The 21,572-nt window shown below is 41.4% G+C and overlaps 1 protein-coding gene across 3 annotated transcripts in view; it reads right to left on the bottom strand.

The window, feature by feature from the left end:
* MSRA (methionine sulfoxide reductase A) overlaps positions 1–21,572 on the bottom strand; it is a 245,440-nt gene that overhangs the window by 80,790 nt on the left and 143,078 nt on the right. For all 3 annotated transcript variants that reach the window (XM_074536490.1, XM_074536489.1, XM_005493290.3), the window contains 2 exons: positions 18,293–18,397; positions 2,530–2,636 (listed from right to left, as the gene is read on the bottom strand). In XM_074536490.1, coding sequence (XP_074392591.1) covers positions 2,530–2,636; positions 18,293–18,397 — 212 coding nt within the window. The remainder of the gene's footprint in view (positions 1–2,529; positions 2,637–18,292; positions 18,398–21,572) is intronic.

The raw sequence follows: 21,572 nt of genomic DNA, 5'->3' as shown, positions 1-21,572 counted from the left end.
AAAGCACTCTGAGATCATCAAATCCAAGCATCTCCTAACACTGCCAAGGCCACCACTGATCCATGTCCCCAAATACCATATCCACAGCTTTTAAATCCCTGTAGGAATGGTGATTCCACCACTGACTTGGGAAACCCATTCCAATGCTTGCTCACCCTTTCTGTGAAGAATTTTTCCCCAATATCCAATCTAGACCCCACCTTGGCACAGCCTGAGGCCATTTCCTCTCATCCTGTCCCTGTTCCCTGGGAGCAGAGCCCAAATCCCTTTGGCTTTTCCCTCCTGTCAGGAGTTGTGCAGAGCCACAAGGTCCTCCCTGAGCCTCCTTTTCTCCAGGCTGAGCCCCTTTCCCAGCTCCCTCAGCCCCTTCCCCAGCTCCGTTCCCTTCCCTGGACACCAGAAGCCAGTTAGGGAAAAAACCCAAACCTCATCTAGCAAGCCCATCATTTTCTGGTTGAAGGCCATTTTTAGGGCTCTTTCAGGCCCTCAGCTCAAACCACATCTAAGAGCACATGCACAATTATTCAGTGAACAAAAAAAATAAATGACATTTTGATTTTATTTTTCTTCCTTTTCAGTGCCAAAAAATGCTGGAGTCACCCATGCACACTGCAGTTATTGTAGTATTTGTTAGTCCTTCCTCCCTTGCTGCAGGCAGCACTGCTTATCACGGAAAAAATTGTGCCATTCCCACATTTTTATCCATGATTATCTGGCATGTGTCACTGCCAGAAAAAGCTTGATATTTATTTTAAATTGCTGCAATAATAAGGAAAGTGGCTGTATTACATTTACATTAAAATAATGGAATGCACAGCATTTAATATGAAAAGGGATTCCTGAACAAATTGTTTGCTCAGTGTGTTTCCCACACAGCCATTCCACTGCTCCTGCAATACCCCAGTAGATAATATTGGAGATATTGTTGTTAATAATACATGGGAAACACACATCCCTGAGGAATTTCAGTGCATATTTGCTGGGTTTCCTTAGCTGGCAACACCGTCCCTTCCTTCCCCACTTCAGTGCAAAAACAAACTCTACATGTGCTCACTTACAGTTGTGCCTAATTATATAAATGTACTAATTACACACACTTTTCAAAGTAGGTAAATTTTAAATGGTGCCATTAAGGAAATCTATTTGATGATGGAAATTTCTGTAATATCATATTGCAATCTCACACATGGCAATTTTGCTCTCATGTCAGTATTTATTTAATGACAAATAACAGCAGAGGATAATAGAGTTGGGAAAGCAAATTAAAGCTGTAAGATTTGCAGGGTGATGTTGGTCAGCAGATGCGAAAGGAAAGGAATAAAAGGAATTTGGAAAAGCAGTGGATCTGAGGTAAATAATGAGTAAAAAAAAGTTTTAAATGATAAATGTCTTCCAAAACCACCAGATAAACACCTTCAAGAGTGACTTACTCCCATCAGAAACAAATATAAGCACTGAGCACTTCATTAACACACATAGTTATCAGATCTGGAAATCACTTACCTGCAGTCCTGAGCACCTCTCTGCACTCAAAATAATTCCAATTTCAAGTAGGAACCAGTCCTAGCAGCTCACCCAGTCATACCACACTGGTAAAAAACAATCTGCTGCCTTTTGGGACCTTCTGGCTAATGTAAAAAGAGCTTTTTACTTTTAACATAAAATATATACCAAAACTCCTGATTCTTTAACACAACACGTGTGAGGTGATTGAATAATTAAATATAATGAACACTGATTGTCTTTTGGTACTACTTAAGTTTACTGCCCTGATGTCCCAAGTGAGTGGGGTTTTTTCATATAAATTAGAATAATTCAATATTTTCCTGCTGCAGAATCTGGGTTTTGCAGAGCACTGGGCAGCACCACAGTGCAACAGCACTGCAGGATACTAATCCCTCTGCCTTTACTTAAATAACAAAGTGGCAGGAAAGAGACAGAATCCATTCTCCCCGAAAAACAGGGAAAAATTCAGTGTAAGAAAGGGAATTGGTGTATGTTCTCTCACACAAATCCTTGTGTCACAGCAAACACTCTCAGTAAGTCACAGGCTGTCACACCTCACCCAAGACATTCATGGAAAGGCTTGACAGAAGCATCTCATAAGCATCAGGTGGGTGATCCTGAGTTATCCAGCTCAGTGATTGATCAGAAATGTTCAGGATCTCTTGGATCTGGGATTTTGGGTTCACCCTTCATGGTTTGGGGTCCAGAAAAGCTTGAATAGCTTTAAGTACACAGATTTCTGTTCTGGTGAACCCACATTAAATAAATTTGTAGAAGAGACTCAAAATATCTCTGCACAAGGAGCTATTTCTCTTTCTGCATGGTTATAAAATTACTAACACCAAAAAATGATTCCTAAAACTTGGAATTTAAAGCAACTATGATGCAAGTTGGGCATTGGACTGAGGAGCTGCAACAGCAGCACGGAGTGTGCAATGCACAGGGAATGATTTTATGTTAACTGGTGACATCTGTGACCTTGTGCTCACAGCTGAAACCACTCCACCCCCTGCCCAGTGTTACCTTCTGATATTCTTCCTTGGACCTCAGGGCAGCTTCCATCTGTTCCTGGGAATAGGTGTAGATGGCCGAGCGGTACTGAGTGCCAACGTCGTTCCCCTGCCGCATCCCTGGGGGGACACAAGGCAGGGGGATCAGCTTCCCTCCTTCCCTGGGGGCTGGGAGAAGTCCAGAACCTCCCCATCCCACAGAATCCCAACATGGGTTGGATTGGGTTGGGTTGGGTTGGCTTGGCTTGGCTTGGCTTGGCTTGGCTTGACTTGGGTTGGGTTGGCTTGGGTTAGGTTGGGTTGGATTGGGTTGGGTTGGGCTGGATTGGATTGGGTTGGATTGGGTTGGGTTGGGCTGGGTTTGGTAAGGTTGGGTTGGATTGGATTGGATTGGATTGGATTGGATTGGATTGGATTGGATTGGATTGGATTGGATTGGATTGGATTGGATTGGGTTGGGTTGGGTTGAGTTGGGTTGGGCTGGGCTAGGTTGTGTTGGATTGAGTTGGGTTTGGTTGGATTGGCTTGGATTGGGTTTGGTCGGATTGGCTTGGATTGGGCTGGGTTGGGTTGGGTTGGATTGAGTTGGATTGGATTGGGAGAGACCTTAAAGCTCATCCCATTCCAACCCCCTGCCATGGAACGTCTCCCAGTAAATTCAGCACAGTTTCTGCCATGCACACTCAGCAGGGAGTTTTAGGGAGTCCAAGTCTTTGGTTAAAGAGTCCTGAAGGGATTCAATGCTGATAACTCTTTTAAATGTCATGGAAACGAAATATGAGCATTTATGGTTTTGTTCCATCACACAATAGTCAAATACAGATGTCAAACCTTAAATAATTAGTCTGCAGTCACTGTAATCATGATGCTCTTAAAAAAACTGATTTTGAACCATGCAAATGGTTACCAAAAATGTTGACTTTATCAAGTGCTTATAATCTTTCTTGTGCTGTGGGAATACAACTTAGTGGGAGAGAGGTACAAAATACTTTTGGAGAAAAATAGTTATTTTTGGGACAGGCTCCCCAGAGAGTTTGTGGATTTCCCATCCCTGAAGGAGTTCAAGACCAGGCTGGATGGGCAATTTTGGCACCAGGATTCTGTGATATTTCTGCTGATATGTGTAACCCCTTCAAAAGGCCCAATGTATGAAGTAGTTAATGTACAAATTTGCAAAATATGGGATGAATTCTCCCTGCAAAGCTACAAAACACTGGGCCAAAGCAGAGATGTCACAACTGTCCCCTCAGGTGACCAGCCCAGATCTGGTTTGGCACTGCAGTCCTGGGAAGCCACTGCTCATTCCCATTCCTATTCCCATTCCCATTCCCATTCCCAGTCTCTACAGCCAGCTTTGCTGTGGATCATTCCCTAAACTCAAACAGCCTCAGAGCAGCTTTAGCATCAAGGATTCTCTGGACATGTGCTTCTGCAGCTGTATTGGCAGCTCTGTTATCGCTGCCTTTCTCCCCTTCTTCCCAATTTTGTGTTCAAGAACCCAACTTAACGCTTTGCTGGAATAAAATGTGTTAATTTTGACTTTTCTTAAGAAACTCCAATTTTTTCACTTCCGCATGTCCATCCAGACCAGCAGACAGAGTCCTCCCAAAAAGCTGCAATCCAAGACAAATTGGAAATCATCAGGATTGGTGTTAGGATTGCCACCAGGCTGCAGAAGCCCCTCTGAGGATTCCCATCAAGTGTCAGGATTGTGGAGATGAAATGGAAAAGGAAATGGATGTCCTGATAGGACAGAGGGTGGAGAAAGAGCCTGTGGTACTGGAGGGAAAAAGATGCCATCAACTCACTACTCCTCATTAAATCATGGATTTATCCCTCTTGGACTCCCCAGGGCAACAAAAAATGATTTAAAGGGAAATACAATAAACAAACAAAAACTGCCTGAAATATTCATGAAAAACAAGACACAAAAATATTTTAAAATATGTATAAGGACAAAAATTCCATTCAATGACCAACAGTTACATGAAAGAATCTAATTCCAAAACATCTTCTGGAGTTTTCTGATGATTTGGGTTATTTTTTAGCTGTTAAAATGTATTATTACAATAAAAGCAATAACAATGTTCTTCATCAATACTTAATAGTGGCAAGTGCCACCAGAGGATATTTTGCTCATTCCTTTGGAAGTTCTTCCAGGGTGGCAGGAAGCTCTGGTAAAGCCAATTTGGGATAAAATGAGGACAGGCCAGGAAAGCTTTAATTTTGCCAGAATATGTTAATGCTGATTGATGCTTGAGCTTAAGCATTAACATTCTGCAAATCTATTTATTGCTTAACAAACTGTTTAACAACCAACTAGGGAGGAGATTACAAAAATCTCTCTAAATGGAGGATCACTACAGAGGGTGCTGGTTTCCAGCATGAATTTTGGAGTGCAAGTTTGGTATGAGCTCAAGTAACCATGCTCTGAGTGAAAAAATCAGATTATTTAATATCTGCATGTGCCACCATGACATAATATCTGAGAGCCAGTCAGCTTAATTAATTTATTGAAGAGAAGGTTAAGAGGAGAACTGACTCTAAATTAAAAATACATTTCTAGAGAAGAAAAAAAAAAAAAAAAAAAGAGAAATGAGGCTCTTCAGTCTTGCCAAAGTTGTTCAACTTGGAAGGGCAATTGAAAGTCAAAGTATCCAAAATCCAGGTGGGAAATAAGACAACATCCAAGCAACAAAGAGCATTTATCTCTTGAACAATGCACCTAAAGCCACATTCCACTCCTAAGAGCTTCACTTCTAGGAAATACATTTTCATAGAATCATGAAACAGTTTGGGTTAGGAAGGACCCTAAAGATCACCCAGTGCCATCCCTGCCATGAGCAAAACCTGCCAGTTTAGGGATAGGCTTTAGGGTAGCTCCAGGAGATCAATCTTTTCTTCAGGGATAAGAGGAAAATATGTCAGTAGGACCTGAACCTCCCTTTCATTCAGGACTGAGATGAAAAACAGATTCCTTGTTAAAATTGGAAGATCTAAATTTCTTAAAGGAAATTTATTAACCCTGAGGAACCAGAGAATCCCTGAGGGTGGAAAAGGCCTCAGAGATCACCAAGTCCCACCATCCCCCAGCACTGCCAAGGCCACCCATGTCCCCAAGTGCCACATCTACATGGATTTCAAATTTCTCCAGGGATGGGGACACCACCCCTGCCCTGGGCAGCTGTGCCAGACCTGGACAACCCTTTCCATAAAGGAATTGTTCTCATCCAGATCTACTTCAGTAACATCAGTGGGGCAAGACAGACTGGAAAAGGCCAACCCTGTGTCCCTGACCAGGTGATCAGGAACATATCCAGCACGAAAAGGGACAAACAGACCTCTGAGGAAACAGCCTGGCAGTCACTGGTGAGGCCTGGAACAAAGAAAATCAGCTGATGTGCCAGGAACAGCCAGAAATCCTCTTGTCAAAGAGGTGCTTTGACAGAGAGGCTGATTTTAGAACAGAGAGAAAAGCAGAGAATTTGTACCTCTCTGGCAAAAGACAAAAATATGTGGGGTTTGGATATGGTTGTGTGGTGCCAAAGTATGAAAAAGTCCAAAATCCAACAGCCCAGATCCTGTGTGAGCATTGAGTTGTCATTGTAAATTCTTCTCTCTGGAGAATCAGAGTAGATGAGGGCATCTGCAGCTCCAAACATGTTCAGATGTTGGGCATGGATCATATTCAGGAATTTCCCTCTGGCTGACCAAAGCATCTCAGCAGAGCTCGGCCCTGACCACTCTGGAGAACATGAAATGTCCTCACTGTGCCAGCAGAGCCCAGAGCACCAATTAACCACAAAAAGCCCCCAGGAGCTGAGCTCTGATGTATATGAAATGGAAATTTGTGTGAGGATGGTGGCTGGAGAGAAGAGGGCTGTGATGAGCTCCCAGACCCTGTCAAAGGAACAGTTCCCAGGTTGAGACTGCCATGGAATAAAAACACATTGCCAAGCTTATATCTGCCCAAGTATAGATAATAGGCAAAGAAATGGCTCTAAAATCCCTTTCTTACCAACACTTTGGTATCTTCTGATGCACCTGGGTAGGAATGATTTAGTTTTGTCTTCTTCACATTCTTTGGCATGAAAGCATTAAATTCTGGCTCTCCTTTGGTTTAAATGACTAGAATATGGACTGGAATATGGAATCCCCATCCCTGGAAGTGCCCAAGGCCAGACGGGACAAGACCTGGAGCAACCTGGGATAGTGGAAGGTGTCTCTGCTCAAGGGCAGGGGCTGGAATGGGATGATCTTTAAGTTCCCTTCCAACCCAAACCATTCTGTGATTCTCTGATTAATAAGAAAACATATTTCCCAGTACTGTTTTTTTTCCTTCAGAAACTGCAAACAAGCAGATTTGTTTCCAAAAAGCCGATGTTTAATACATTACCTACAGAAAGCTAAAGCAAAAGACACTTTATTTCATTGGCTAAATCAAGGAATTATTTCAAAGACTCAATCCTCTAATGACTTGAAAGTAACACTTATACACCACTCCTTATCTTCCTTCCATTTAAAAATAATAAAAAAAAGGTAATGGCATCATCCGTCAACTTTGCTATTCTCGGAGGATCCCAGGCATAATGGAGATAAATGGCTGAGGTCTCTTTGACTCTTCTCTGCCATCCAGTGAAATTTTAAAGGGCAGTTCATAGCTCTTATTTTTATCATAATTTTTCCTGTGATTTATAGACTTTTCTGCAGCTGTCACTTATTTTCTTATACCTGCAGCAACCTGAGATACGGATTGGTCATTTTCTTCTCCCCAATCAATCCTTGCTGAGTTAAGACTAATAAAACTCCTTCTTCCAGCTCATCATATCATTATTTAGTAAAAATCAATGGCACCATGTCAGCCTGGCTTGATGTCATCACTCACTCTAATGATTACATCCATACAGCTTAAAAGTTGCCAGGGGAAAGTAAAACTCTTTATGGCACATGATTAAAGGAGAAAAATGTTAATAGGAAAGAATTTTGTTACAGAGCTGTGCATTGAGAGCTCTGGATGATTTTCAAGGTGCCGTGGTGCAGGAAGTATAAATTAAATAGAAAATAGTTTCTTCAGGAGGTTTAAAAGAATTGATGAGCTTGTACATAATAAAGAGAAGTTTTGCACTGTCAACAAGGTTTAGAAAGTTTTCAACATACACAGTTTTTAGTGTCAAGGAGGAAACTCTGGTTTTGGTCCTTTTTTGTCACTAAAAGATCTTTGAGGTCTTTTCCAACCCAAACCATTCCATGATTCACATTGCAGGGACAATACTGCTCCTCTAACACTTCAAATATTTTATACATATTTTTAAAAACTAGAAATTCTCCAGGAAGACTTGGTTTAGAAGAAAAGTTCCCTGTATATTCATTATTTATTAATTCCCTCAGATATAACAATGTACCAATGCATTTTTGAATGCTCTTTGACCTTTGAAGGAAGCGCATCATCAACCTGAACCCAGAAAAAAACCCCTCACAGGTTTGCTTTGGATGAGTGCAACAAAGCTCAGGTGTTAACTCAAGTACCACTGGCAGGCAAAAGTGTTAATCCATTTCTAATTATTAATTGAAAATTCATATTTACCTGTAGTGCACAGAACAGATGAATAGAACAGTGAATTATGCACATAAATCATCCTTAATGGCACTGAACTTATTGTAGGGGACTTTTGCTTTAATCAAACTTGAACTTCACTTTAATCAAAAGTTAAATGATTGGGTTTGGGCAGGATTTTACACATTTTCTGCCATAAATAGGCACTAGGCTTTTTCAGAGGTACTTTCTCTTAAAAACCTATCTGGGGGATGGATGAACCTCAACCTGCTGGTGAAATTCCAGAGGAAACCACCAAGATGCTCCAAAGGCTGGAGCCCCTCTGGATCCAAGCTGGGAGAGCTGGCAATGTCCAGTCTGGAGAAATGAAGGAACCAGGGAGAGCTCAGAGCCCCTTCCAGGGCCTAAAGGGGCTCCAGGAGAGCTGGAGAGAGACTGGGGACACGGGATGGAGGGACAGGACACAGGGAATGGCTGCACACTGCCAGAGGGCAGGGATGGATGGGATATTGGGAAGGAATTCCTGGCTGTGAGGGTGGGGAGGCCCTGGCACAGGGTGTTCAGAGAAGCTGTGGCTGCCCCCGGATCCCTGGCAGTGTCCAAGGCCAGGTTGGACAGAGCTTGGATCAACCTGGGATAGTGGGAAGTTTCCCTGCCCATGGTAGTGGGTGGGATGTGATAGCTTTTAAGATCCCTTCCAACTCAAGACAATTCCACAATTCTATGAATATGGGAAGGGAAGGAAATTTTTATTCATATTTATTGGTGAAGCTGGAACTGAGGTTTGGTTTAGGCAACCAAAACTGACCAAACACTGATGCCTCATTTGAGTCAACAGTGTTGTCCAGCTCTTCCCACACCTGTGGCAGCTGAACCCCTCCATGCCCATGGAAACATCTAAATTTAAGTGGATTTAGCTCAGCCTTTATCCCTCCTGGCTGTGCCGGTGAGACAAGCCTGCCTGGAGATCCTGATAGCCTGCAATCCCCAATAAAATGCATGCAGCAGGGATGTGTGGAAGAGACTAGAGGATATGACAGAGGGCAGAATTGAGCTCCACATTTTCTAACTGCTGGAAAACAGGGAAAATACCCAAAAGCAGCTGATATGGTGAAGGCACTTCTGTTTCGGCACCAGAATTGGGCCCTCATTGCTGATTTTCTTCAGGGCTTAACTTTGCTATGATGCTACCAAAAGTTGGACAACAACTGGTGATGGGGAAAAATATAATTAAGAAATGCAGGGATTCAGAGCAGTTACCACATGGGTTCAGCTATGGAATCACAGAGATTTGCTGTTGTTTTCTTCATGTGCCTTCTCCTTTCTCTTCATTTATCTGCTGTTCATTAGTGCCTTGCCTCAATTTAGGCATTTGCCAGCACTACGAATCCAAACCCACTCTGATCCACCAGGTGCTGTTGCAATAGTAATAAAAATAATTAGTGATAATAAAAATAATAATGTTGTCATTTGCTTTTATCAGCAGATAAGCTCATGGGACACTGCTCTCTCAAAACACAGACAAGTGTGCTCTTATAAATATGCACAAGGAAATTGCAGGCAGAGAAAAACAGTCATTCATTGAAAATATTGTTGTTCAGAAGAGAGTCAGCTTTGACCTCTTGTACCTAATTATACACGAAAACAAAGATTAAAAGCCTACTAATAATCACCATAAACTATGATTAATGATGCCACGCTTCAGTGCCTCAGATTTCCAGACCCAAGTACAGTAAATTCACTATTATTTGAAGAAGAAAACAATGTTTGGTATCTCTTTGTTTTGACTTCATCTATTGTTTTCCTTGCCTAAGGATTAGGAACAATCCATCAAAAAATTCTGCAGAAAAAGACTTTCTAAGGTTGCCTTCTCCTAATTCTACAAACACATGAAAATTTAGATGCTGTTTTTCCCACCACATTCCCTGTTGGCTTCATGGATAGAACCACAGCATCGTGGAATGGTTTGGGTTGGAAAGGACCTTTAAAGATCATCTTGTTCTTATATCACAGAGTCACAGAATATTCTGAGTTGGAAGGGACCCACATGACATTTTATTTTATATTATAAAATAAATATCTTTATTTTTTATATATATATATATATATGTAAATAAAATATAATCTCATTTTTCCAGTGTAAACCTCACCTCCCTTAGGTGGATTCATGTTTCCCACAGTGCCAGAGTTTTAATTTTCAGTAGTTCTGGGGGAATGGCCCACACATCCTTGTCAGGTGTAAAATAAAGAACCTAAAAACAGTTGAACGAGGAATTCAGAGCCCAGAAGGACTTTTGCCCTTGAGCCAGAATTGATTCAGCAGCACTCACTTCAAAATGCAAAGTGTTCAGCCCACCTCAGGAAACCACTGCTCTGGTTAATAATCCCCTTCATTAAGAAAGATGCAGGGAAAACATCATCTCCTAAACTGCAAATATAGGTCAGGAAAAGTCTGTTCTAATTTATATGGATAAGAAGAGTCTAACGTGCAAATTAGGGCACGGCAGCTGAAATTCCTGGGGATGCAAAACAGCCTAATAACACCAATTTATTTTTAATGCCTGTTTACTCCTGGAGAAACACAAAGAGTGGGAACAACAAAACACAAGATTTCAGTTCAGGAAGGAGATGAAGCTGCATTCTCAAAGTACAACTCTGCCAAAGACTTTGCTACTTTAAAAAACCCCAGACCACAGGTATTTTGGAGGTGGTTTTGGGCAGGGGACTAAATTCATAGCTGGTGAGATGAATCACCATCAATCAACTGTCCCACCACTGGGATTTCATTGGAAAGTGAAGGAATTAGAAGAAGACAACAGAAAGACTCCTATCAAACAACCCAGTTCTACTCTTGAGTGTCCATCCCTGCAGGAACCACCTCACATTTATCTTTATTGTGTCCTGGCACATCGATTTCCATGGCTTTTGTTCATTTATCAACACAGGGCTGTGCTTTATTCGCTTCCTTCAAGAGCCTCCCAGCAATGTCTGTACCACTGATTTAATTAGCATCCTCTTCACTGTATCCTCCGAGTCATTAATGAAAATATTGAGGAGTATTGGACCAAGAATGGCTCCCTGAGGGGCTGGTAATTCTATTTTGAATATATTTAATATGCCTGGTGACAATAGATTTTGTATTTTTACTGGTTTTTGTTACACCTTGTAATAATGCTGAGACCATCAAGGCTCTTTATAACGTTTGAAATACATGACAAAAGTGCTTTAATCTGAGACTCACAAATCTCACTCAAATTATAAAAGGGAAGCGAGTTACAAAAATGTAAAGGCAAAACATAAAAATGAGAGATTCTTTTTTTGCCTTTAATCTCCAAATGGAGTTCCAGGCCTGTAGCAGAATACCAAATGTTGGTTTAGGGTGGCTGCAGCGTTTTTTATGTGTACAGCTGTTCTTCCACTGGTATAAGTAGACACATCTGCTCATTAGCAACACAATGTCATTTCTAGTGTCTAATTTTAATTATTTGCAGATGATAGATTCCTTATGCAATGTCTAAAAAAAGTACAGGCCTTCAAAGCTGGGGAGAAATAAATATCGCCTCTGCAAGCAAACTGGGTCAGCACAACAAAAAGCAGATATTAATCTGGAGAACTCCTGTATCAGCACCAAGGCTAAATGCCAGCATGTTTGGAAGGTCACAGGGAGGAGAAATGGCTCCTACATTTCTTCTTTATCATGGATACACAAGACATATGGACTGAGAGACATTCTGAGCAAGTCTGGCAGGTGATGAGTTTGTTGTAGGACAGATGGTCCTCAACTGCTGGAACAACATCAGCCCTGCTTACATTTCCTGCACAAACACAGGCAAGATAAGGGCTTGTCCCGGACAGGAAAGGGGGGAATGAGATGCCCTACAATGACTTTGGTTCTCTGGGTATTCACAAAGGATCCACAAGGCTGGAGAGGAAATTCCAGCAGCCCCGGAGCAGCAGTGGCCACAGGTTTGTCCTTCACCCTGTGGTCAGAGTGACCAAAACTGTGGAGTGCTGGCTTCCTCTCTGCCACTAACTCAAAAATCCAAACAGAAAGGCAGAAGGAATAAAAAATGCTGGGATTTGTGGACAACAGGCACTCAGCACAAGGAATTGTAGCTGTACCTGAGTTGGTTCCTGTGGGCTGGGAATGATGGGGTACTTTTGAGGAATGTGGGGAGCAGAACTACCCAAACAAACAGAAATACCCAAACTGTGCTCAGGAAGGAGCAGAGCTGAAGGAGACAAGTGGATTTTTCATTTCTCCCAAACACATTTTCACAGCATCACTGAATGGTTTGGGTTCAACAGGGCCTTAAAGATTATCTTGTTCCATCTCCTGCCATGGATTGGGACACTTTCCACTAGACCAGGCTGCTCTTAAAAGAAATTGGCTTTGTTGTCTGCTTGACTTTTGTACAGACCATGAAAGCAAGAAGGAGCCTTTCTTTAAAGTCACCTTGAACTGGCTGAAATCCCTGACAGATAAAGGGCTTCATCCACACACAGGTCAGGAGAATTTCAAGATTAAAGCTCTTTACAGGACTCATATTTGCACCACACCAAACACTCTTCTCTGGTATGAGATTGATTTTTCCAAAGGTCTGGAGAAATAGTTTCTGACACCCCACAAAGAGCAGCCAAACTTCCTGATCTGATGCAACATGACACATTCCTCCCCAACCAGGAGCACAGCAGCAGGGTTTGGAATTGGCTCAGGCACTGCAGGTCAGTGCTGATGCCAGAAGGGTGATCCCACCAGCATCCCTGCTCCTGGCAATTTAAATCCTGGCTGGAAACCACGTTTCACTTCCATTCATGCAGGGTTAATTTTCAGCCTGAGCAGAGAACTTTGTGATTGCCAGAGTCAACACAAACAAAGAGCTTGTATCTGGCTGAAAGGTTGGGGAGAGAGGAGAAAATCACCCTTTTTCCTAACAGGGAAGTCAAATATTATTTTACAGAAATTGTGACACTACAGAAGAGGCACAAAACTGATGGGCTGAAAGTCCAAGTCTCTCTGTATGGCCAGCAGGACCATGGTCAGGGTGCAACTTAAAGGAGGCAGTCAAGATTACAATCTAAAAAATCTGGCAAGCACTGAGGATGGCCCCATTAAAAAAACAAGCAATACACACTTTGCCCTACACCTCTGCAAACATTAAAAAATAAAATTATCTACAAAGATTTTTTGGTAGTATTTTTAGCATATCCCATTCATCCCCCTTTTCTGTATCAATGACAGAGAAACAACATCTCGAGCCCTTACAGAGCCATCCAGAGCAATCCTCTTATAGATCAGCTCATCCCTGGGAGAGCAGGAATGCTGAGCAGGGCACTGGAGGCTGAGCAGAGATGACAGCCATATGCCACTTGGCAGAAGTCAGGGGGTTGTTTGTTGCTTTTTCAGTCTCCCAAATCTAATGAATTATAAAACAGAGCCTAAATTAACAGTCAGGAGGACTTTGTCAGGGCCCCACACTTTGGAGATGCTCATTGGGGAGGATCTCTTTCAACTGTTTGATTTGATCAAAGGTTCTTGCTTTTCAATTGACTTCTGTGCACTCCAGAGCTTCCCTAAACAAGAACCAGGCTCCTTCTCAGGGACAATTTGAATCCCAGTGAGGTGTCAGTCTCTTCTAAAGGATAACTGCTTGGAAAGAAGGAGTTTTTGAATATTAATACACTCATACAATGATGAATGATGGGACTGGTAATCTGTATTCTTAGCAACCTGGTACCAACTAAACCAATACTGAAAGTTCTTAATCTGCCACAGAATGTACACATTTGATGTTTAATGACATCAGAACAATGAGACAAGTCCATTATCTGTGCTGGGGGTAGAAGAGGTGAAATGGTATTACCCCAAATTCTGGAAAAAGATAAAACACGCTGAGCTTCTGTATTTTTGAATGAGAGCTGTACTCAAGAAGTTCAGCACTTCCTACATGAGACACTGGATTCACCCAAAGATTGTGCTGGATTTTACGAATAAGAAATCATTTCATTTACTTTCTTAGTCAAAATCTTCTCATTGGCAAACTGAGTCCTGCATTCCCACAAGGCTGCCTGAATAAAACTCACTGTGTGCACACAGCTCAACCACACGGGAGAAAAACATTGCAGGCCAGAGAGGGAACTCTCACTTCCAGTGTCTTTACATAAAGCCACATTTCCCACAATCAGCTAAAAACAGGGAATAGGTACAAATTGAGGCAAAGAAACAATCCCAACTTAGAGATCTTCCACCATCCCCACCCTACAAAACAGAAATTTGACATTGGGACCTTGTGGTTCAGGTTTTTCTCAAATCAAGAAATATGAATGGGGTGTGAAGAGCTTTGCAAAATTCTTGGACTGAGATTAGACCAACAATATCACAGAATCACAGAATCATTTAGGTTGAAAAAGATCTCGAAGACTTCAAAGATTAAGTCCAATCTCCACCTTGTCACCAGCCCAGAGCACTGAGTGCCATGTCCAGTTCTAGTGTTCCATGGGCACTTCCAGGGATGGGGACTCGGACAGGAAGGGGACAGCCCCTTCCAAAATTTGACAGTCCCTTCCATGAAGAAATTCCTCCTGATGTCCAACCTCCCCTGGTACAGCATTAAGGAACACAAAAATACCCAGGTACAGCAACCCATGCAAGGCTGGGGCATGCAAAGTCTTCTGAGAACAATTCCATCTTTTCCAGGGGTAAAGTGATGCTCTCACTTTTGGCAAATTATTATGGAAGAACCACAAGGAAATTCTGTTGATCCAAGCTTAGATGAAGGTTTGGGAGTGTTCCCACCGAGCACTGCCATGCCACACAGATGTCTGAGACGGTTGTGAAGTTCTTGGGTATCTCCAGGGCTGGGTGTCACATGGAGACAGGAGCTCATTCCCACAAGAAATTCAGCCACATTAGCACGGCCTCCTGCCTGGGCTAATTAGGTGATGCTTCCCAGCTGTCAGAAATCCAAGAGTGAATCACACATCTGCCACATCCAGCCTTCTTCTGAAAGCGCAGACTGGAACGGTGCTGAACCTCAGTTGTGTGAGGATATAAAGACATAATGCCATGATTTTAATTTGGTTTAGAGCCAGAAAGAATCACAAATTCAGCTGATGAGTTTATCTGACCTGTTACCAACACTACTACACTTCATCCACATAGCAGTGTGCCCAGATAATGAACTTCAGTCATCCTAAATCCCTGAAGTCCTTCAGTCCCTGTTCTCAGTAGGCCACAGGCTGAGCCCAACCACTGCCAAAGTCAAGACTACAGACATGGCAAAAGATTGATTAGGTGGGTGTTGTCCAAATTATTTCAGCAGAAATCCATTCCTCATACCTGTAAGATGAAAAATCATAAATTCCTGCCCATCAGCTCTGGCAATCAGGATGAATCCAAACATATGAGTAAGACACTTGGACCAATAGTCCTGATGTATCAAAACAGCCAGCCCATAAGAGTCATGGAAACCCAGAATGGTTTGGGTTGAAAGGGATCTTAAAAACAATCTCATTCCACCCCCTGCCATGGCCAGGGACACCTTCCACTGTCCCTGGTTGCTCCAAGCCCTGTCCAACCTGGACACTTCCAGGGATCCAGGGGCAGCCACACCTTCTCTGGGCACCCTACGCCAGGGCCTCAGCACCCCCACAGCCAATAATTCCTTGCCATTATCCCATCTAAACCTACTCCATTTCAGTTTAAAGCCATTATTCTTTTCCTGTCTCTCCAGACCCTTGTAAATATTCCTCTCCATCTTTCCTGCAGGCTCCCTGTAGGTACTGGAAGGCCTCAATGATTTCACCCTGAAGATTCTCTTCTCCAGGCTGAAAGAAAGAAGCCATCCTCTGGTGATGGCAATTTCTGATAATCCAAAGAAAAAAAGAGCAAGAAAAGATCTAAAACCAAAAACTGGCAGGACAGGAAGAGAAACTCTTTCATAAACTCTACAAGAAAGCCAGGAGGGCCCAGCAGTGTGATTTGAGGGTGGAGATTGTCTTAGAATCACACAATCCTGGAAAGGTTTGGAAGAGACCTTAAAGAACACCTCGTTCCAAACCCCAGCCACAGGAAGGGGCCTTTCTCAAGGCAGAGCTCCAAATTTTGCAGGAATTGTGCAGATGAATTATCCTGAACACAGCTCTAAAGGAGGGGGCTGGAAAGGGAGGCTCATCAATCATCAGCATGGGCCACTGCATTCGACAGATTCACAGGATGCCTTCTCCTGACTGGAATCAAGCCCCTCTTTTAAAATGATGGATTATCCCATCTGAAAGGCTCGGAAGGATGGTGATGGAAAACAACTCCAATGTTTAATTACACTGAGGGATGTGAAGCTGCTTCATTCCACAGTGGAGCTTCCCAAACTTCAGCTCCCAGCTACTGCAGCTTGCTCTGGTTTATTGGGGTCAGGTGCTCAACCTGTCACAAGGTACCTGCAGGGATGACTTGATCATAAAATCACAGAATATCCTGAGTTGGAAAGGACCCACCAGGATCATTGATCCAATTCCTTGGGGTCTCCCAGGACTCCCCAACAATCCCATCCTGTCCCTGAGAACATTGTCCAAACACTCCTGGAGCTCTGGCAGTCCCAGGGCCATGGCCACTCCCGGGGAGCTCTTCTAGTGCCCAACCAACCTCTAAAAGAGAATATTTTCCTGATATCCAACCCGCCCCTCCATGACATGGTGTTCTCCCTCTTTCATGTCTCTATTCCCAGCACTGGGGCAGTTTTCTGGGCTCTATATCCTTTTATTTTCCCTCTTCAAATCCTCAGCAATCTTTGCATAGATCCCTGGGATGGCAACAGAGGAACTGCACAAAATGTTCTGATTTCCTGGCCCTGCAGACAGAAAATTCCTGACTCAAGCCCTTTCCATACAGGCAGAAGTTGCAATAACCACTTTGGGCTCAGTGGAAGACACTTAATCCACAATAGTCCCTGGATCCCTCTTTGAGTTTCTCTTTCCTGGGATGGCATCACATTTTGGAGGTATCATCTGCAATTTTTTTGTTCCCAGATGCGGTAACAAGTGGCATAATTACGATGGCTGTTCAAATATTGAAATTAGTTACTTGTGTGCAGCATTTCTGGGAGATGGGAGAAGGGAAGAGGTTTATTGGAACTCTATAAACATGCAAAATGTTTTCTGCACACAGTTTCCCATTTCTGTTTGCACAGATGTGGGCCGTGTCAGCACAAAAACCTCTGCCAAGAAGGATAAATTAAATCCAAAGGTTTGGATAAGGCAGATAGGTAGAATGATCCACTGGTGTCTCTGCACAACAACTCTAACTCCTTTTTGCTCCCTTTTTCTAATCACAAAATATACTCAGTACTGTTGAAAAATGTAAAATCTCAAGTTATGATGAAGGATAAAGGGCCTGGGTAGAAATGAAATGAAGTGAAATGAAATTAAATTAAATAATAAAATAAAATGAAATTAAATGAAATTAAATTAAATAATAAAATAAGGTAAAATAAAATAAAACCAAAATAAAGCAAAATAAAATAAAACAAAATTTTAAAATAAAATAAAATAAAATAAAATAAAATAAAATAAAATAAAATAAAATAAAATAAAATAAAATAATAAGGTAAGATAAAACCAAAATAAAGCAAAATTTTGGTTTTTTTTATTTTTTAAATTTAAAAAAAAATCTTTTTTTTTCAATTTTTATTTTGGTTTAAAAAACCAAAATAAAGCAAAATAAAATAAAATAATAAAATAAAATAAAATAAAATAAAATAATAAAATAAAATAAAATAAAATAAAATAATAAGGTAAAATAAAAGCAAAATAAAGCAAAATAAAATAAAGCAAAATAAAACAAAATTTAAAAAATAAGGTAATGTAAAATAAAATAGAATCAAATAATAGAAATTTTGAAAATGCAAAGAAATACACTCCAATTGAAGAGACAAAAGAAATTACAGAATAAATTGTCATAATCAAAGTTGAAGAGAATTTTCCATTGTCTCCCGTGCCACTCTGTGGGAATTTTCCCAGCCCAGGCAGCTGTAAGGGAGGAGGGGCACTCGGAGCTTCTGTGCTCCCATTCTCCCTCTCCCTCTCTTTCTCTGTCAATAAATGTCTGCAATCATATTCCTGAGCTCCAGTGTGATTTCAAGGTTCATCTCTTCCATGCAGCTCAAACACTAATTATCCCAGCTGTAATTAGTAAGATAATTAAATACTGGCTCGCTCATCACTCTACCTTGTGTCGGGTCATGATTCTCCCAGAAGACCTTGAGCAGTTGCTCAAAGCTGATGTTTTGTGGCTCAAACACCACCCGGACGGCCTCGGTGTGCCCAGTTCTGCCTGCAAATTCAAAATAAAATCAGATTTTAGCTGTGACAATTAGCCATGGCATACTCAGGGTTTTGTCTCTGCGATTCCAAGCACGGTCCTTTGGTTTTGTTTCATGTTTTCCTAAAAACACTTGGATTTAGCACCATTTATACCTGATCTTTTTTGCACAATATTATATATTTATGTCAACTCTACTAAATCTGTTTGTTCAGACAGGGCCATCATGAAATAAACTGTGTAGAGAGACAAAGAAAGAAAACAATGATGTTATTACAGCAGCTTGTTAGCTTAAAGGAGAAAAAATTAAAAATTCTAACAAATATAAAACTGAAAACCAGCAAAATATTTTAAATATTCTAAATAAAGTATTAAAATATGAAAACTCTTATGTCTAAGCTGTCTTGATTGGATTTTCTTTCCATGGAGATATGCATAATATTATTGATTATTAAATAATTATCATTACTATAAAATTATAGTAATGATAATCATTTAATAATCAATTATGATTATTATAATATTGATTATGATAAAAACATATTGATGTTTTTATATAATATTGATGATATAATAATATCACTGGTAATAAGATCACTTGGTAGCATTTTTTGCATATCCCATTCATCCCCCTTTTCTATATCAATGAAAATAATATTGATGATGATAAAAACAAATGTCAAGGGTGTGTTTACATACAAATAATTCCAAACTGTTTCACAATATCCAACGGGCTCAAAAGTGTCAAAGAAAGCCTGGTGGCTGAACTTCAAATTTCATGACAGCAGAAATACAAGGAAGATTAAGAGATGTTACAGCACTTACAAAAATATTATACTTATATTTCAGTTACACTCTGGACAATTTTTTTTCATATCTGACTTGTTTATGACTCACAATATTATTGAAAAATCCAACTTCTGAAGGATCTGGCCACATAATTCATTTAAATTTTAATTAATAGTGATATTGATGAGTGCTCAGACTTCGCAGGTGAGAATCCACTGAACAAAGTGCATTTTAGGTTTTATATGTTTTATATTTTATAATTTAAAAATTAGACATTCATGAATGGGGAAAAAATCTCATCCTTCAATTAAATCATAAGAAGTAAATCTCAAAAGAATAAACTGGATCTGCCTTTTAGTGGGGACATATTAAGTTCCTTGATCACATTAGGGAGATTTTTATTTAATTTACACCAGAACAAACTCCAGATTTATTCCACTGATTTCAACAGAACCAAGGAATTCCACAGAGGGTGAATCTGGCCCAGTGCTGGCTCCAGAATGAGCTGTCACCAAACAAGAAAAATCAGATTCTGTAATTGAGGAGAGTTCAGCAGAGGCATGAGGAGAAATTTGACTTCAAAAAAAATAGACAGAAATAAAAAGGACGCTGGAAAATACTAAAGAGCAACAATGGGGCAAAGTGTGTCAGCACTTTATCAGTTAACAGGGCACCTGAAACAAAACCTAAATGAGGCACAGAGGCCTGGGCCAGCTGATAAAAGGGATTTGAAAGACTGGGATTAAATTTAGTCTGGAATGCAGAGGAGTAAAAGAGGACACATCTGAGATATCTGTAGTCTAGATCTGATAAAATCAAATTCCTCCCTATCTCAACGTAGCAAAGATCTGCTCAGTGAGATGAAAAGAGAATATCCAGATTTCCTGGGAGCTGGAGTGAAGCCAGGTCCCCCTGTCCTGCAGGATGTCCCCAACTGTGACCCAATTCGTCTCTGCCTCTTACAGTCCAGGGAAACATCTCATTACCTGAAGCCAAATTGGGATGGTGGGAAGCAGGAAGGATCACCCATTCAGCTAAATAAATACAATAAAATACAAATAATAACTTAGAGATAATTGGCTTAACAATGAAGCAAAATGGTCTTCAACAAGAACTGATGGCCAGCTTACATCAGGGATGGAATTTATTCCAGATTTCGTGGTTTAATGTCATTGATCAGCAAAAATAATGAATTTGGTGGTGCCCAAATTGGGACTTTTGCTGTAGCTTGAGGAAAAAAAGGAGAGAGCACGACCAGTGGTGTGTCCAGGTCGCCAAAACCAACATCCTTCTCATTAGTCACACAGGCACAGGGCAGGCGTGGCACATCTCTATGGGCACGTGTCCTAGGGTGACATTATGATGCTTGCATCCCCATTTATATGTTCTGTTTATGCTGGATATTATGTTCTGTGCCTTCAAGACCGGCTCTGAAGAGCGAATGTTTTGTTTTGGTTTTGTTATCAGCCATTCCTCCACAGCTGGCAGGACACACAGACAGGGCAGTACATTGTGCTGCTTTTGCTTTTTGCTTGGCTTTTTGCTTTGTTCTCGCTTTTTGCTTCTGCTCATTAGTTTAGCTAAGCAGTCTGAATTTTTGCCTGGACTGTTTTTCCTTTCCCTTTTCTGGAACCACTCGAACCTGCTCCGGACTGGGGCCTGGCAACACCGAGAGTTTGCACCTTGTGGCCTAGCAGGACCTACTGTGGCAGCAGCTACCCCAGCGCCAGAGGGACTGATAACAGAGTGACCACCCCCAAGAGAGACTTTCTGAATTCGTCATCTTTTTCAGAGTGGTGAAAGAGTGGTGTCATCTGGTATTGTTCATTTTGTGTGCTGAGGATGCTGTGCCTGTTAAATAAACAGGTTCTTTCCACTTTTCTCCGAGGAATCCTTCCCAAACTGGTTGAGGGGAGGAAGGGCTGTGTGGGTTCACTTTCTGGAGGGGCCCACTTTTGAAGGTTTTTGTCCAAATTTGCCCTAAACCAGGACAGAGTGGCATGGAAGTTTGCAAGGCGAACAGTGGTGTCACACATCTCTGTGGGTGTGGCACAGCAATTTGCACAGCAGTTTGCACAGGCAGGGTTGCAGGTTTCCTCCTGCTAGTGGGGTTTTTAGTTTGTTGTTTGCTGTAGTTTTGTTGGTTGGTTTTGGTTTGGGTTTTTTTTTTTTTTTTTTGGGTTTTTTGGGTTTTTTGTTGATAATGGTTTTTACATTATCAAAAACTGCAGTTAGTAAAAGTATATGCAGCCAAATAGAACCCTCCAGAAAGGATGTGTCTGTCCAGACTCCTTCCTGTGCAGAGTGTTTGAGTTTATCAGTGGTAGGAGGGGCCATTCCAGAAGATGCCTGCCTGTGGTGTGAACAGGAAAATGATCTTTTTTTGCTGGTGGCCGAG

This window comes from Zonotrichia albicollis, chromosome 3 (genome assembly GCF_047830755.1).
Source record: "Zonotrichia albicollis isolate bZonAlb1 chromosome 3, bZonAlb1.hap1, whole genome shotgun sequence".
In the NCBI taxonomy this organism is placed as follows: domain Eukaryota; kingdom Metazoa; phylum Chordata; class Aves; order Passeriformes; family Passerellidae; genus Zonotrichia; species Zonotrichia albicollis.
Note: the sequence above shows the minus strand (reverse complement) of the source record. Positions and strands in the feature narration are given on the sequence as shown.